Source organism: Centruroides sculpturatus, unplaced genomic scaffold (genome assembly GCF_000671375.1).
Source record: "Centruroides sculpturatus isolate CEXI.00-Female unplaced genomic scaffold, Cexi_2.0 scaffold555, whole genome shotgun sequence".
NCBI classification, from domain to species: domain Eukaryota; kingdom Metazoa; phylum Arthropoda; class Arachnida; order Scorpiones; family Buthidae; genus Centruroides; species Centruroides sculpturatus.
In genome coordinates this window covers 307,874-324,804 of record NW_019384779.1, presented here as the reverse complement: position 1 = coordinate 324,804, position 16,931 = coordinate 307,874, and the positions used below count along the sequence as shown (strand labels likewise).

At 29.6% G+C, this 16,931-nt stretch overlaps 1 protein-coding gene across 1 annotated transcript in view; it reads right to left on the bottom strand.

Moving 5' to 3' along the window:
* Window positions 1-12,401, bottom strand: part of LOC111629146 (regulator of G-protein signaling rgs-7-like) — a 54,099-nt gene extending 41,698 nt beyond the window's left edge. The window contains exons 1-2 of the mRNA XM_023373014.1: window positions 12,272-12,401; window positions 5,506-5,974 (exon numbers count right to left, since the gene is read on the bottom strand). Coding sequence (XP_023228782.1) covers window positions 5,506-5,892 — 387 coding nt within the window. The 5' untranslated portion in view covers window positions 5,893-5,974; window positions 12,272-12,401. The remainder of the gene's footprint in view (window positions 1-5,505; window positions 5,975-12,271) is intronic.
* Between the last annotated feature and the right edge of the window lie 4,530 nt (window positions 12,402-16,931).

The following is a 16,931-nucleotide window of genomic DNA, read 5'->3' as shown; positions in this document are numbered from 1 at the left end:
TAAGTCTATAATTTTTACAAATTGTAGCCAAAATTTCAACTACCTTGGTGTGATTTTAATAAAGAATTTTAAAATTTTGTTATATAGATTCATTTCTAAATTCGGAAATTGAAAACATAAAACCTAAATCTAATATAAATGAGACAACAATTTCTATTACTTTTGTTTACAAATTTAAAAAATTTAGCAAGGAGTTGCTTAACTTTCTCGGCAACATTTGGTGGCGCCATCTGTTATCATATTTTATTAGAAAAATTCGTTATGTTTAACTATTATAAAACGGCGAAAAGATTAATTTTGAGGGTAGAGATGGGTTTTATAAACACTTGTAAATAAATGCTAATAACGAGTAAATCCGAGGCAGATACACACGATTCCTTTATCACCCTATCCTTTCGACCTTTAATCACCAAAATTTAATAGTATCAATTCCCCTAATAAAGAAACTTTCCTGTAAAAACACCGGAGTTATTAAGCTTCAAAAAGGGCATACAAAATCGTGCCTCCTCCCAAACACACATACTAATATTCATAATACAGAAAAAAAAACACCCGATTTTTTTGCATTTCTCGACGTTTCAAGGTGTCCCGAGTCCAAAAATATAAAAATCTTAGGGGGGCATCTTTTGGCCGATCGCCATACTTTCCCTCTATTACATATAACAAACGGGAACGTAAAAATTAACGATTGTTTAAAATTTTTTAAGCAAATGACTTCGATTTATTAGAAATTTTACGTAAGTAAATAGATAAAATTTCATTGCATTACAGTTAACTTTTTAAAAAAAAAAAAAATGGAATTTTATGAAGCGTTGATTCAATCAGCTAGTAACAAAGATTCTACGTAATCTTATGGTGCCAAATCCATTTTAGAAGAACATTTTTAAACTTCTTTTTTTTTCTTCTTTTATTTATTTTATGTGGAGAATTTGCAATCGAATTCGTGTCTAGTGAATTTTCGGGTCATGATACGAATGATATATTGCGTATGCGACACAGATTTTTGAATTTCTAAGGCTCTAATACAGTTATAAAAATTCAAGATAAGAAAAATGAGTTTAGACAACAAAATAGGCCTAAGAAATAAACAGAAAATGATACGATTAAGTAGAAAGTTTACTGTTCTAGATCTTGTTATAAAAATCGAAAAACTTTCTACAAGAGACAGGAGATTAACTGTTTGGCATACAAATTTCTCTTTAAATCACTTTATGAATTTACAATAAGCCTAATATTTTTTTAAAAAATAAATTTTTCTTGTGCTTTTTTATATTAAGATGCCGAGTAGATGCTTATTTAGTCAGTTCTTTCTACAATGTCTAAAGTTAAAGCTGAAAAATTAGCAAAAATCTTTTGATATTACAATTACAACTGCACCTTCTCTACGTATGAAATCGTGTTTTCTTCTTACTTTCGTTAATATAATTAATTTAATTAATTAAGTAATGGATAATATCGAAATTATTAACAGATGGCGATACAAATGGATTATTAAATATTTTCCTCCGAAAGGAGTTAGATAGACGATCAGCACGACTCCATTGCTAAGGGAAAAGTATGATTTACAGGAGCGAGCCACTGTTAATCTGAGGTGGAGAGCGTATATTTTAAGTTAAATAAATTTAAAATACGATAAGAAATTGTAGCCACAATAAATAATTGCTCGTTTGGCATGTCATCTAAGGGAATAATCTACGCTTATCGATATATTATTTGTGTATAAAAAATTATTTTTTCTACGATAAATGCAACGAAAGTCCGTAATGGAACGATTGTATAATTATTTAATTCAAAATTTTAAAAAATGGTTTTAGAGAAATCGACTTTAATGTATATCACGTGTTTATCTTGTTCTTAAATTAGATACCATTTTTAACTTGCTAAATATAGTTTCCAGTTTAGTTTTCTGAGATGTTTTGCCGTCGTAAGTCAAGGCCATCATCTTTTTTAGTTTTCTTAAAATTTGGCTACTGTATCTAAAAGACACCAAAATTTTATATACAAGTTCACTAAAAGGAAACGATGATGATTGGTTACGAAATCCACAAACGGATTTATAAGAATATTTAGTTGTAATTTAAAAGGTGTTTAAATGTATTATACTTATTCACGTGACAATTTTTATTGCACGCTATAATTGTAAAACGTGACAAAATATAATTGTAGAAAACTCCATTAAATGGCTTTCGCAGGTACAAAGACTTATTTAAAAAGTCCTGCAACTTTCAAAAGTTGCTTAACTTTCTCGCAACATTTGGTGACTCCATCTGTTATATAATTATTATAAAATAACAAAAAGCTTAAATTTCAGGGTAGGAATGAGTTTTATAAAAAATTATAAATGCTAACAGCGAGTAAAATCTCATTATGTCCGACTCTACTGGAGATACACACGACTTTCTTTATTTCCCCACCCCATCGACATTTAATCATTAAAATTTAACCGCATCGATCTCCCTAATAAAAAAATCTTCCTGCAAAATTTCAGAAATTTTCGAGAAAAGACGTAGGAGTTATTAAGCTTTATAAAGGGTGAACAAAATCGTGCCCCCACACACAAACATCTATACATACAGAAAAAAACCCGCAGTTTTTTTTTGCATTTCTCGCCGTTTCAAGGTCTCCCGAGTTCAAAAACGTAAACATCTGAGAAGGGGGGCATTTTTTGACCGATCGCCACATTTTTCCTCTGTTATATATAACAGCAGGGAAAGTAAAAATAATTCAAACATAATTCGAAGTATTTGAAAAGCGTAATCATCTTCTAGACTTAAGTATTATTTTATCACGTGTTGAAGGAGGACAACAAACAAAAGAATTTTTGTGAATCGATTTTCTCTTTGCGAAATGTAGATAAACAGCTCGAAGCAAAACGAAAACTGAATATCAAACGAGAATATTTGATACGTCGAGTAAACTATTGGCAAGCTATCAAGCTAAGTAATAACATAACGTGACTGCTTCAATTTTATTTATTTTATTCGGATAAAAGTTAAGTTGTGACATTTGTCTATTGTATTTCTGCAAGTATTGGAATTATCTGGATAATTTTGTAATATGTACTACCATAAGTTTTATATAAACGACTCTCGAGATGGATTTACTGTTTTGTGAATTGTTTTATGCCCTATAACACTAGACATTTAAAAAACTATTAACCTGATTAAAGCCAGTTGCGAGTGTATTCGTAGATAAAACGATTGTAAGATAAGTTGATACGTGACAGGTGTAAAAGAATCATGACCTCAAACAAAAACGTCTAATTTCTTAGGAAAAAAAATAGAGAAGATTTAGTAAATCCTTCATTAGAAAAAGGATTTAAGGTCGATGTCTGGAAAGTAAAGATGTCAAAGAAAGTTAAACAGAAGATTGATCACGTGGCTCGTCTAAGCTGCTTTATTGTCACGTGAACACAAATAACTATTCCGTGCTATACAAATTCTACAAGTGTTAACGTCCCCAGCTTTATCTTGTGCCTCGTCCTTAATAAAACAGAATAATAAATTACACACGCGAAGTATTATTTTTCGTTTGGATAATATGATTCACGAATCTTACTAACCGTGACGTAATCGCTAGGATTGATGAGACTGTAACACGTAACAGTTGGCACGTCATATAAATTGCACAATAGGAATAACATGTAATACTAAGATAACTACGTCACATTAAAAGTTGTCGCTATCATTTAACGAGCGATTTATTTATATTGAAGAATCACAGTTTGTTTTTTAATTAATTGTTTAACATTTTAAAATGACAGTTTTCTTTGTTTGATTTCGATGCAATTCGAGAGGCCACTTTGAAATATTTACCATTATTCATGTTTATTTTTTTAATAAAACCGCAAGAAGGAAATATGCGAGTCATAAGATTCAAAAGAATAAATTTATAACCATTCTTACAATACATTGACGTCAATAAGACATTAAAAATAGCCGAAATCTCCGAAAAATGTCACTAAATTATTTACTAAATTTTAAAATTACGATGCAATTATTTTATGGATAAACTTAAAAACTATTATTAGAAATTTTAATAGAATATAAACAAAATGATTTTTAATATATTATGGTTCATTAACTACTACACCGGAGCTACCTGACCGGGCGACCGCGAGCACTCCATCTATCACACTAAAAACTGTATTATTATTTTAGTTGGTTCTACAATAATAAGAACTACGGCGAATTAAGTAATGAGAACAGTGCTAAGAAGCGTGATGTCACCTTACATGTCTCTAATATGGTAATGTTGCCAGCGAAAAAAATCCCTCGGCTGGTAATTAGTGACGGGTTAGTGGATTGAGTCGTCGCCCATAGTTAAAAATCCAGCAACGATTTGCTTAACTTTTCCGGCAAAAAACTTAAAATTGTATGTGGTGCCATCTGTTAAGATATTTTATTAATTATTATAAAATGGCAAAAAATCTTAAATTATGATGGAAGAGATGAGTTTTATAAAAAGTTATAAATGCTAATAACGAATAAAATCTTCATTAAGTCCAACCCCACTCGAGATAGGATGCATGACCCACCCCTCGATCTTTAATCATTAAAATTTAATATTATCGATCACTTAATAACCAAACCTTCCTGCAAAATTTCAGAAATTTTCGACAAAAGACACGAAAGTTATTAAGGTGCATAGATTTTATTCGTAGAAGACAAAGCAACACACGAGCGATCTGCCGAAGGAGATGCTTCTCGAGATCTTTTTGGGAAACGTGCCCCTATTTAGGTGTTACTAACGTGAAGAAACCCGGAAAATTTCACGTGGTCAGGCGCGATTCCTTCTACAGCTACCGATGTTTGATGACTTTATCCACTAGGCCACTGGTGGGCTAACTTCAAAGTGAGTGAACAAAATTCTGCCCCATAAGTTATGTTAGATGTATGTTAGTGTGTGGGTGTGGGGACACGATTTTGTTCACCCACTTTGAAGCTTAATAATTCATAGGTCTTTTGTGAAAAATCCTGAAATTTTTCAGGAAGATTTGTGTATTAGGGGTATTGATGCTGTAGTTGGGGTTCGTCAACGTGGTCGAGTTTTTCCCCGCTTGACATAGACTTGGGTCGTATAGGCGATAATGTGGTGGATCAATTCAGACGTTATTAGCATTTACAATTGTTTTTAAAATAAAATTCGTCTCTACCTTCAAAATTAAGTTTTTTTACCATTTTATAGTAATTAATATTGTAAAATGATGTAGAGAGACCTCTAATCTTCTGTACCCCATGGCACAGAAGGTGTTAGTTGATAACGATTGCGTGTTATCATCCGTATCGTAAGGCTGATAGCAGAAAAAAACAGTTTAAACAGGCCTATTTACCCAGATAATGATACAAATAACCGAATTCTGATTACAATAAGCAAAGTGTTTATAATGTGAACAATAATAAACTTTTATTGTTCGCGACATATTAATATAATTTTGCATAATTATTAAATAAATATTAACTACAAATATTAAAATTTTTAAAACTAAATAAAAGGTAAACTTACTTTCCCTTTTCTCCACGTTAAGTTGATCCTATTGGTCCATTGTGGTTTGGGAAGAGGAGTGGAAACATCCGATCTTCCTTCGTTTTCATTACTTTTTTTCCTTTGATTTAGGCGAGAGTTTTTTGGAAGCGATAATCTCCTAGAGATGAAGTTTCTCAATTTATCATCGTTGGGAACATTTGTCTTGCGAGCACCTCTGGGAGAAAGAAAGGATGATAAACGTTTATTGAGATTTCTAACCGGTTGAAGAAACCCTTCATTTATCCATTCGTTTTGAGTATCTTTAGGGGGTGATCGTTGCTCGGTTTTCTTTTTGCTCGAGGATTCATCCTTTGCTTCAATTTCTCTTTTCCTAGTAAAGTTTCTGAACGATTTTCTGCGAATCATCTACTTGGAGAGATGCAAAACTGGTCCCAGTATCTTCAGTAATTTCAGCAAAGACTGCAACTACTCGAATGTTTTCTGTTAACTAAAAAAAAACAGAAAAGAAAATTGTAAGAAACCCATCTTTATAATTAAATAAACTTAACAGGATTATATTTTTTGTAATGCTTCTTTTTCTTATCAGCTAATAAGGAGAACTCTTTCAAGTGACGTGAAGATCTATCTCTTAAATTGCCTAAAGTTTTAAAAAAGTTATTAAACTAAGAAAACTTCAAATATATATAAATGTTAAAAATATTTTAACTAAACAATAACTGTTTTTTTAAATAAAAAAGATTATGCTAAAACTCTACACAGTTTGCCAATATTATAATGTTTAACTAGGCAATAAGTCCTTAATCTCAAGAATGCTGTTAGATAAATGAAATTCAAGACCAGACAGGAGGCCCCAATTAATTATATACGAACTTCCGATGCAAAACAAAAATCACGTTATTTCGATTAAAAATTTCCCCCGTAAGGAGTTAATAGATGACTGGCACGACTCTATTGCTCACAGGAAAAGTATGATGTACAGGGGCAAGTCACTACTAATTTGAGGTGTGGAGCATATATTTTAAATAAAATAAATGAAAAATATGATTAAAAATTGCAGCCCGGTATTGTGACAATGTCACAATAAATAATTGCTCGTTTATACTATTTAAATTTAACATCGAAAGCAATTTTGAAATTTCGTATCTCTTACAAAATGTTATTTGTATGCCATTTTTCGTGCAAAAAATATATATAAATCTTCTTTTTCCTTTCAAAATTTCAACTTATCAACGCTATAAATTTGAATTTTCTAAAATAAATTGAACAATTTGTTTTCTTCTTAACCATATTAGAAAGATAAGTTTACACAGCATTTAAATATTTAAAACTTTTATTACGTAATATGACTTTTAGTAATTTACACACGAGAAAAACGTTATTCCATAGAATATTAATAATATATTGATACTTTTCAGATGTAATAAACATACGAATCAAATATTCTTATATAGATGCCATTCTTCTTTAGCAGATACTCCATTTGGAGAACGTTGAACCTGTAAGAATTGAATGATAAAATTCTACAGAAATATGAATAATATCAAGAAAATAAGCGCAAAATGACGGTTTTCTGTCAATAAATTTATTAATATAGAGTAAAATAAGTTATTTGTTCATACTTCGATATTTTTAAAAACAGTTTCAATTACTACAATTAAAAAGTTTCAGCAACGAGTTGCGTAACTTTTCCGCAAAATTTTAAAATTACATACGACGCCATCTGTTACGAGATTTTATTTTTAAAACTTTTTAACATTATTAATTATTATAAAATAGCAAAAAGCTTAATTTTGACGATAGAGACGAGTTTTATAAATAATTCCGATTCCACTTCGTATATGATGCGTGACCCGTCTTTATCTCCTCACCCCTCGATCTTTAATTATCAAAATTTAATAGCATCAATTCCCCTAATAAAGAAACTTCCCTGCAAAATTTCAGAAATTTTCGACAAAAAGCACAGGAGTTATTAAGCTTTAAACAGGGTGAACAAAATCGTGCCTCCCCACACGCAAACATGTATACATACAGAAAAATCCCCCGAATTTTTTTGCATTTCTCGACGTTTCAAGATCCCCCTAGTCCAAGAATGTAAAAATCTTGTCGATTTCCATAAAGTAAAGAGCATTGAAAGGGTAATCTATTAATCAGGTAATCTATATTCTTAGTTTATTATACTGCATAATAATTATCTGCAGATAGTTATGCCCATGGTATATCACGCATTAGTTAAGTTCAAATTGCATCCCAATAAAATTTATTAATATTATTTAATTGTGAAATAATGAGAAGATTGTGTGATAAGTTTTATCACGCTCTCATAAAAGTTACTGTATACAGGAGAAAGTAATAAATTGTTTACAGAAATTTCCTCTACTTCCATCTGTTGATATTTATCAATACTAACAGTGAATTTACATTATAAATCGAAGAAAAACGAAAAAAATCAAAGAAATTTAAGTAATTTTAGAGATTTTATTTATTAAATTCAATTTTACAAATTTTTTTCAATAATATAATGAATTGAATTAGTGAAATACTTCAATCAAAATATTGTTATACGTTAAAAAAATTGTTTAAATTAACCTCTTCGATCTGTTTTAATCAATTATACATTTAAAGAAAGCAGGAGAATTAATATTAACATCGTTACTAAATTCCTTATTTGAATTTGGAATTAATTAATAAATTATTGTTTAAATAATGAATAATTGGTTGAGTCTTTCTAATCGTATGTAATTTAATTAGATAAAATAAAGGTTATTTTCAATTGATTTAGTATTTATCAACATGGAAAATAATTTTCCTCTATTTTTTGACATTTTCATTAGGCAGTGAATTATTTTTAGTTCAACATTCTCCTTTTTTGATTAAATTAAGCCTTTATCTATAGGTTATAAATGAATAAACAAATAAATAAAGAATATTCCAGATAGAAAAGACACCTAAAATATTTATGAAATAATTTATATTTCGAAGAATTATACACAGTAAAACCTGTGAAGAACGGTCACTGACGGAAATATAAAAAACGGCCGTTGTTCGGAGGTTATTTTGTGTCTCTAAAAAAATCCAGCAACGAGTTGCTTAACTTTCCAGGCAACATTTGGTGGCGCCATCTATTATCATATTCTATAAAAACATTTTTTATATTTTTAACTATTATAAAATGACAAAATATTCGGCCTTTTAGAGGTGGATTTTATTGGAAATTCGACTATAATAATAATTATGAGAGAGATTTGTGTTTTATTGATCATTTAATAATGGTAGAGACTAAAGATTTGTTGTCTTTCCCTAGAGTGTAATGTTTCGTCAAGGTTAATCAAACACCAGAAAACCTCTATAATTGGCTTATTGTTACTTTACTCTACTTAATATAATCTGAATTCTATAGAGAAATAAAGCGAAACAGTTTATATAAAATTAAACTAATAATATAGTAAAATCTTTCTAAGCCGGACATTTGTGATTCGAGAAGAATGTGTGTAATTTAAAGAGGCATTCGGGATAAAGGGAAATCTTAATTACAATTTAAGAATTGCCAAATTTTATATGCTCAATTATAAATCATAAAATATGATCTATGTGTATGTCATATATGTATATAATATATCCTTTCGTGTTAACACAGTATTATGCGTGCACACGCGCTCTTCGGGTGTCTGTTGTATGGAGACTTTTGAATCACCTCGGGAATTTTACGTCATAGCAAAATATTTAAGCGATTTTTAAGTTTAAATAGAAAATAACGTTATTCGATATATTATTAACTTGCTGTAGATCAATATCTACAATAGAGATAAGATAATATTACAATTTTTCAGTTATAGAAGATTGAAAAATACTATTATAAATTGTTTTCAGCAACAGTCTAGAAAGGTTTATATTAAATAAGCGTATAAAATATGTTTCAAAAGATTTATATTCCTTCCCAAATTGAATTTTTATGTAATAATATGTGTTATATGTTAGAATATTTGCTGCAACTTTTTATATTTCTATTTCAGATTTATATATTTTTATAATAATATCAATAGAATAACTTCGCAAATACTGTATTTTCATGCTTTAATACAATATTTATATTCTTTTTTTTAACATTTTATAAAAGAAATTTAACGCCTAACGTGTGTATAAAAAATCCAGCAACAAGTTGCTTAACTTTCCCGGCAACAGTTATAACTGCGTGTGTAGCGCCAAATGACATATATTTTATTGAAGAACATTTTTAAAAATGTTTTTATTATGAAATGATTATAAAATGAAAAAAAGCTTAATTTTGAAAGTAGGAGTGGGTTTTATAAAAGGATGTACAGTCGACTCCCCTATAACACTGTTGATTTTTCCGTTTTATATGAATTCCATGTTGTACGAGTCACTTAGATTTTACAAATACGTGTGCCGGGCTGTGAACGGCTCTCGTATTTGTAAAATCTAAGTGACTCGTACAACATAGAATTCATATAAAACGGAATAATCAACGTGTTATAGAGGGGTCGACTGTAAATGCTAATAACAAATAAAATCGTCATTAAGTTTGACCCATTCGAGACCCACGATTCCATTTTATCTCCCAAACCCTAGGGTTTGGGAGATAAAATGGGACCTTTGAATTGAAATAACGTAACTTCCGGTTTACACCGGAAAGTTACGTTATTTCAATTCAAATATTTCCCCCAAAGGAATTAGATAGATTCTGGCACAACTCTATTGTAAAAGGAAAAGTATGATGTACAGGGGCAAGCCACTACTAATTTGAGGTGGAGAGAATATATTTTAAAAAGGAAATTAAAGAAAAAAGTCAATATTTGATCACTCGCGATGCACATTATAAATTTTATTATATTAGAATACCTTATTAACGGAATATATTATTCTAGAAATAGAGATAAAAATTATTTTGAAGTTTTCTAACTAAAAACAGAGATATCTTATCTAAAATTAATACAAGACGTGATTACTTTCATTAATAAATAAGTTTCGATAAGAATAGAAATAAATCATGGCAACAACCAGTGAAGAATTTCGATAGTTCCTTGTTATTTTTAACACAAAAATTCTTTTGTTTTCTTAAAATTTCTTTCATAATTACAGTATAATAACACAGGCTACATGTAATTTGTAAATAGAATGAATTAATTTTATTCATTTAAAGCAGTTTCTGAGTTTTTATATTCTTACTACGAAACATGTAAAATAATATATTTAGTAATAGTTAAACCACCAAAATTTAATAGCATCAATCCCCCTAATAAACAAACCTCCCTGCAAAATTTCAGATATTTTCGACTAAAAGAAGTTATTCATTTCTATTCATCATTTCTTTGTAATTATTTATTTTATTACTTTATAAATAAATCCGAGCTTCGAATATAATAATGCGATGTCAATTGTTATAAAATATATTTAAAACATTTAAATAATTAAATAATCTTCAATATTAACAAGAAATTTTATAAGTTTATTTAATATTATATACAACAATAATTAGTAAATAACTAAATCTTGACCTTTTCTATACGTATATTTAGAATATCAATGTTAATTAATGTTAAATGTAAAATTTAAATGATATTCTAAACTTGGTTGCTATTATAAATTATGAAATTTAAATTGAATAAATAAATTATTAATGCAGCACTTTAATTTAGTTTGTGCATAAATTATTTAGAAAAATTGTAATACTAAAAGATTCAATAACATTTTAAAACTGTTATATCAACTGTAATGTGTATAGAAATATGCAGAAAGTTATTAATTTAATATTGCATACAGTGAAACCTGCTAATGTGACCACCGAAGGGACCAGCTCAAAAGGGTCGCCTTACACTACATTATACAGGTGGTCACATTAGCAGGTTTCACTGTATTATTTCAGAATAATATGTAAATTTATGAATAAATGTTAAAAATGGTTTTTTTCTTAGTGCCACACTAGGTCCAAAATGAGAGCGAAGGTTGGGTCCGTCACAATTCCGGGTTGCAATTTTTAATCACATTTTTAATTTATTCAAGTTTTCAATTTAAAATGTATGTTCTCCATATCAAATTAGTAGTGTCTTACCCCTGTACATCATACTTTTCCTGATAACAACCGAGTTATGCCGGTTATCTATATAACTCCATTAGGGGGGAAGTTTTTGAACTGAAATAACGTGACTTTCGATCTAGACCGGAGGTTCTTATATAATTAATCGGGGCCTTCTGCTCTTAAGGTTCCATATATGGTCTTGTGTTTCATCTGTCTAACACCATTCGCGAGATCAATAAACGACAGACGGACAGCTCGCGCCTGAACGATAGTCTGGCCACGTTTATTTTCTTTACCTGTCAAACACTAAACGGGGAACAAGTTTACCGTAGAAAGTCCTCCCGTAAGGCTATACTTTTAGGCAGATCTCCTATATGTTGCGTTTCTTATTTCACTAATCCCAATCCAAATTGTTGGAAGTATTACACATACCGTATACCAGTCTTATAATGTATACTCACCTATTAAAATCTATCAAAGGATGTTATACTCTTACAGGTATTGTATTCTCTAACGTTTATAAATTAAAATTAAATCAGTTTATTAATATTTTCTTAAATTATATTTAAGAAATTATAAATAGATGACCACGACTACATTGTAACAGAAAAGGTATGATGTACTGTACAGGGGCAGGAGGAAGCCACTACTAATTTGAGATGGAGAGCATATATTTTAAATAAAAAATAATTGCTGGTTCTACTTACAGCACTCTAATCTCATTTGTAATTCAAACAACAATTCATTTACCTGTTCTCATATCTTAATATATTTCTATCACTTTATATATTTTTATTTTCTGTTAAGAATTAGACGAGTAATTTTTGCGGAAAAAATCGATATCGCCGTCTTCATTGATATACAGTAGACGTTTTGCAATATCTCGAGTGCGATTTTTTTGGTTTCGAGGTAGAGTTTTGACACCTTAACACGCTATTGTAATCTCTATAATTAAAATAATGAAAAAAAACCTTTTTACTAATTCTATAGGTATTATATTTTTCTTAAAATTTCGTCATATTTGTGTGATAATATTTATTGATTTTTATAACTCGCCAATATTTATGCATCTCATTCGTTCATGTAAATTGTAATTCTCATCAGTATTCACGTAATTTGCATAAGTCTTGTCATGATCAGTTTTTTAACTTTATATTAATACTTGCCGTTGCATGACATTTAAATGATTTACGAATAAAATTTAATATCATTATCAGTATCATAATTTATTCACTTATATACTTATTTATTAGATTTTAAAAATAAATTCGACCTCGAATTCATGCAAATTAGTTTTGAATCGTAATGATGAATTTGAATTAGTTAATGATGAAAAATTCTGATCTTCAATACTACATTACATTAATGTAATTGAATGTATAAATTTTCATAATTAATAAGTTATATTTAAACACGACTAAATATACGATTTAAAGTGACTACAACTAGTGAAAATTTCTTAAATATATTTTCTTGAAGGGAATGCAAATTTTTGCTTTTTATCTATATATTTATACGTAAAAATAAAGGGGTTTTTGAATAAACCGAATCATCAAATAGAAACAAAATGAATTATTTTAATGTTTATTCACTTCAAAAGTATCGTGTTACGTAATTTTGCGAGTTTTAATCAAATTTATGGCTCAGAATTCGAGTTTAAATATATAAATATATAATTTAGATTTGAATAAGTACACAAGAAACTAGAAAGATCAAATTTACTCACCAGAAACAATAGAAAAATCATAAAGATTCGGAAATGCTTTCTTATAGAGTTACTACGATGCTGCTGTTTTTAGACGAGAGCCTAAAGAGTGTTATTAAGAATATTGAGGAGGTGTTCGGCAGTGTTTACGTAATACCAGGTGTTCAGAAAAGCTTCTTTCCCCAGTGATACAGGTGCTTAAGTTTTTTATCGTGCAAAATTTTGAATTTCCAAGCAAAGATTCAAGATTATCAACTACATTAATATGACAAATTATTGCATTTGCAACCGGAAACGAATTTTTCCCTTTCAATGTTAGGCATATAACATAATAAATGATTAGCTTTCTTCTAAAACAAATTTTAAAAAGCCTGTCGAATTTATAACAAAAAAGTAGATTTAAAGTTTATTTACTCAATTATATTCTTCTTTCTTATTCACAGCAAAGCCAAGTCTAATTAAGGTTTTTCGTTTTTATTATTTTTGATTATATATTCGAGAGAATATAATTGAATTATTTTTAATTGATATATAGTAGAGTTTATTTATTTAATTAAAATTATAATAAATAGTGTAGTATACACTATATTAATTTGACAAATCCATCTTCTTTGGCTTCTTTTTCCTCCACCATCTTGTCTTTTTTTAGAGTCTTAAATTGCATTTAAACAACTTTCTGAATATTTCTTTTTAAATTTTTTCCATACAGTTTTGCCATGGACCAGACTAACAATCTGAGAGACGTGAAACCTCTATCCGAACTATCTGAATAAGTTACTTATGAAGATATATAGTTGTATACATTGTGTATATGAATTAACTTTTGCTTTAAAATTTTGAGGAGAAGCCAGATTCCATCGACGACAACCAACTGACATTCTTGTCCTCTTTTTATCTTCCATTTCTGGATCTGTAAAGATGAAATGACAGAATGGCCTCTTTTTTAGTGATAAAAATACAGTAACTCTATTCATTGTGAAATGGCACCCTGACAACTTACAATATTAACTAAAACTAAAATTCGTTATATATCATTTCATGTTCAACGAACAATTATTTATTGTGACATGGTCACAATGTTGGGTTGCAATTTTTAATCATATTTTTAAAAATTTATTTAAAATATACGCTCTCCATCTTAAATTAGTAGTGTATTGCCCCTGTATATCATACTTTTTTCAAATTGCAGCCCAATAATGTAAGAAGAGAATGTGTTGATGGACATTTTTATTAGAACTTAAAGAGTATATCGGTAATTTCTTAGATACAAAAGAGTGGATGACACAAAGTCTTTCAACCTGTTTTTTAATATTTTCTTTTAGAATAAATGCTTAACAGGATATCGAAACTTTGACAGATAATGAGAAATGTCATTTGTCAGTACCATCATCATCTCCTTGTTTATATTCAAGTATATTTTTTTTATTTTTTACTATATGTTACCGTTTCTAATGAGAATTCAATCAGTAAGGACTGGCGTTTCGTTTTGTTTTTGAGGTCGATATTCCTGGAGAGGACGTTGACCACACTTCGATATTTGATTTAGTAAATCTTCTTCACTTTGGGATCAGTTGTGATTCACTGCATCCCATTTCAATAAGTAGTCTGTCAACCGAAGTTATAGCTAATAAATGTATTAAGTAGACATTCTGAGTGACAGAAATAGCAACAGATAAGTGTCGTGTCGATCGTACACCAAAATGCCATTGGCTTCTCAATTGTCGCTAACTCGTTAATTTAGGTCATAGAAAACTGCAATAAATTCAATTTCGTATCTTACTTTCTATTTATTTTTCATTGTGTTATCTGTACGTTTTATTCAATATTTATAACATAAAACTAGAGCATAATCTCATCGAAACTAATTTTGTAAATTGTATAATAATTTAATTACGTATTTCGAAATCGTTCATTCGAGGCATCGGAATTAAAAGTATCAGTAAAAAAGATTCTTGTCAAGAGAGAAAAGATTTAAAAGCACGAAAGGAAATTTACATTAAATTTTTTAAAGAAATATTTTAAGCCAAATTAAAGACGTCGAAAGAGTGCCTTAAAGGATAATACAAATAATTTCCTTTAAGGCACACATTTTAATTTATTTAATTTAAAATATATGCTCTCCACCTCAAATCAGTAATGTTTTGCCCCTGTACATCATACTTTTCCGTTAGCAATAGAGTCATGCGGGTCATGTAACTCCTTTCAGGGGAAAACGTTTGAATTGAAATAACGTGACTTCCCGCTCAAACTCGAAGTTCGTACATAGTTAATTGGGGCCTACTGGCCATAATATATCTGGATCTGGTCTCGACGTTCATCTATCTAACTCCGTTTCAGAGATTAAGGAAGGACAGATTGAGTTGCCTTAATCGAATAAAACCTAAAGCTTAGAGACTCCACACACGATCATCTAAAAGGTTGGCTAATGTGACTTTGCTTCGATCTATTTGATGCAAAATGTTCCGACTTCGGTTCGTCTCTAATATATTTTTCACAAGCGCCTTTTTTATAATCCGTCGATTGGTTTCTGGGATCAAACGCAATTGGTACCTAGTCCGAAACTAGGTGACGTAACAGTACTTCGAGTCGAAAGAATTTAACGATGTCCTTACTTTAGTTTCTTTCTGGCGCCAGTGCGTCGGGAATTTGTTCTGTCGGACTCTTAGGAATTTCACGAGTGATGCAAATAAAGGAGATTAATAATAATTTTGCCAGGTTCAAATCATCATCTAATGGAGTCGATTCGATTATCTCATATCAAGCATTTGTTAATTTCTGGAATCAATTCGGTTAATTCGACTTTTCTCAATCAATATAACCGAGTATTTGCTATACAGATAACGGAATTTCAATGTTCTAATAATATTAATAAATTATAAGACTTTTCATAATTATACTTACAGACGAGGAAAAGAGTAAATCCGATTTTGTAGTACTACTGATTAATTAAGCAATTACGGAATAATTTGTCATTGTTTACTTTAATGCCGATAATTTAACTCGATAATATTCCAATAAAACTTGGATTTCGATTCCAATTTTTATTTAATTCACTAAATTAAACGAATTTCTGAAAATTCATTTATGTCAAGGTTTTCTAATCTTCATATTTGATTTGATATTAACTATAGTATTATATTATCATGTTATTAATGTTTCAGCTGGAATTTAATGAAAATCCCGACAGGATTGAATATCCGACACCGTCAAAATCCTAATAGGATCAAAATTTCGAAGTTTGAAAAGGTCGACAAATCAAAATCTCGTTACGATCAAAATGTTGACACAATAGAAAGCCCTGTATTTGCTTTAATTCCGACGTTTCTCTTAATGCAAGGAGACTTTCGAAAGGGAATTTTGACGAATAAATTCTTATTGTATTTTGTGATAAATAAATAAATAAATCGTTTAAAACATATTAAGAGTTTCGGATATCGCTGGATGACTGAATCACCGAACCTGAAATGCTCATTAGGCAGATAATTGAGGTGTTAAAGGGCCTTCCATTCTGATGATTTGAAGTTAGGGTCTAGATAAGAATCCCAGAAATTCTTTATTGGCGTTTTTTTTTTGGATTTGCCGAACTTTATCCCTCGAAACTCGGCCCCTATTATGGAATAATATTAGAATAATACAGTGCGTTTTTTACAGATTACCATTCCTTTTACTGTTGCTTTAAAGTGTAGCCTATAAGGTGATAAATCC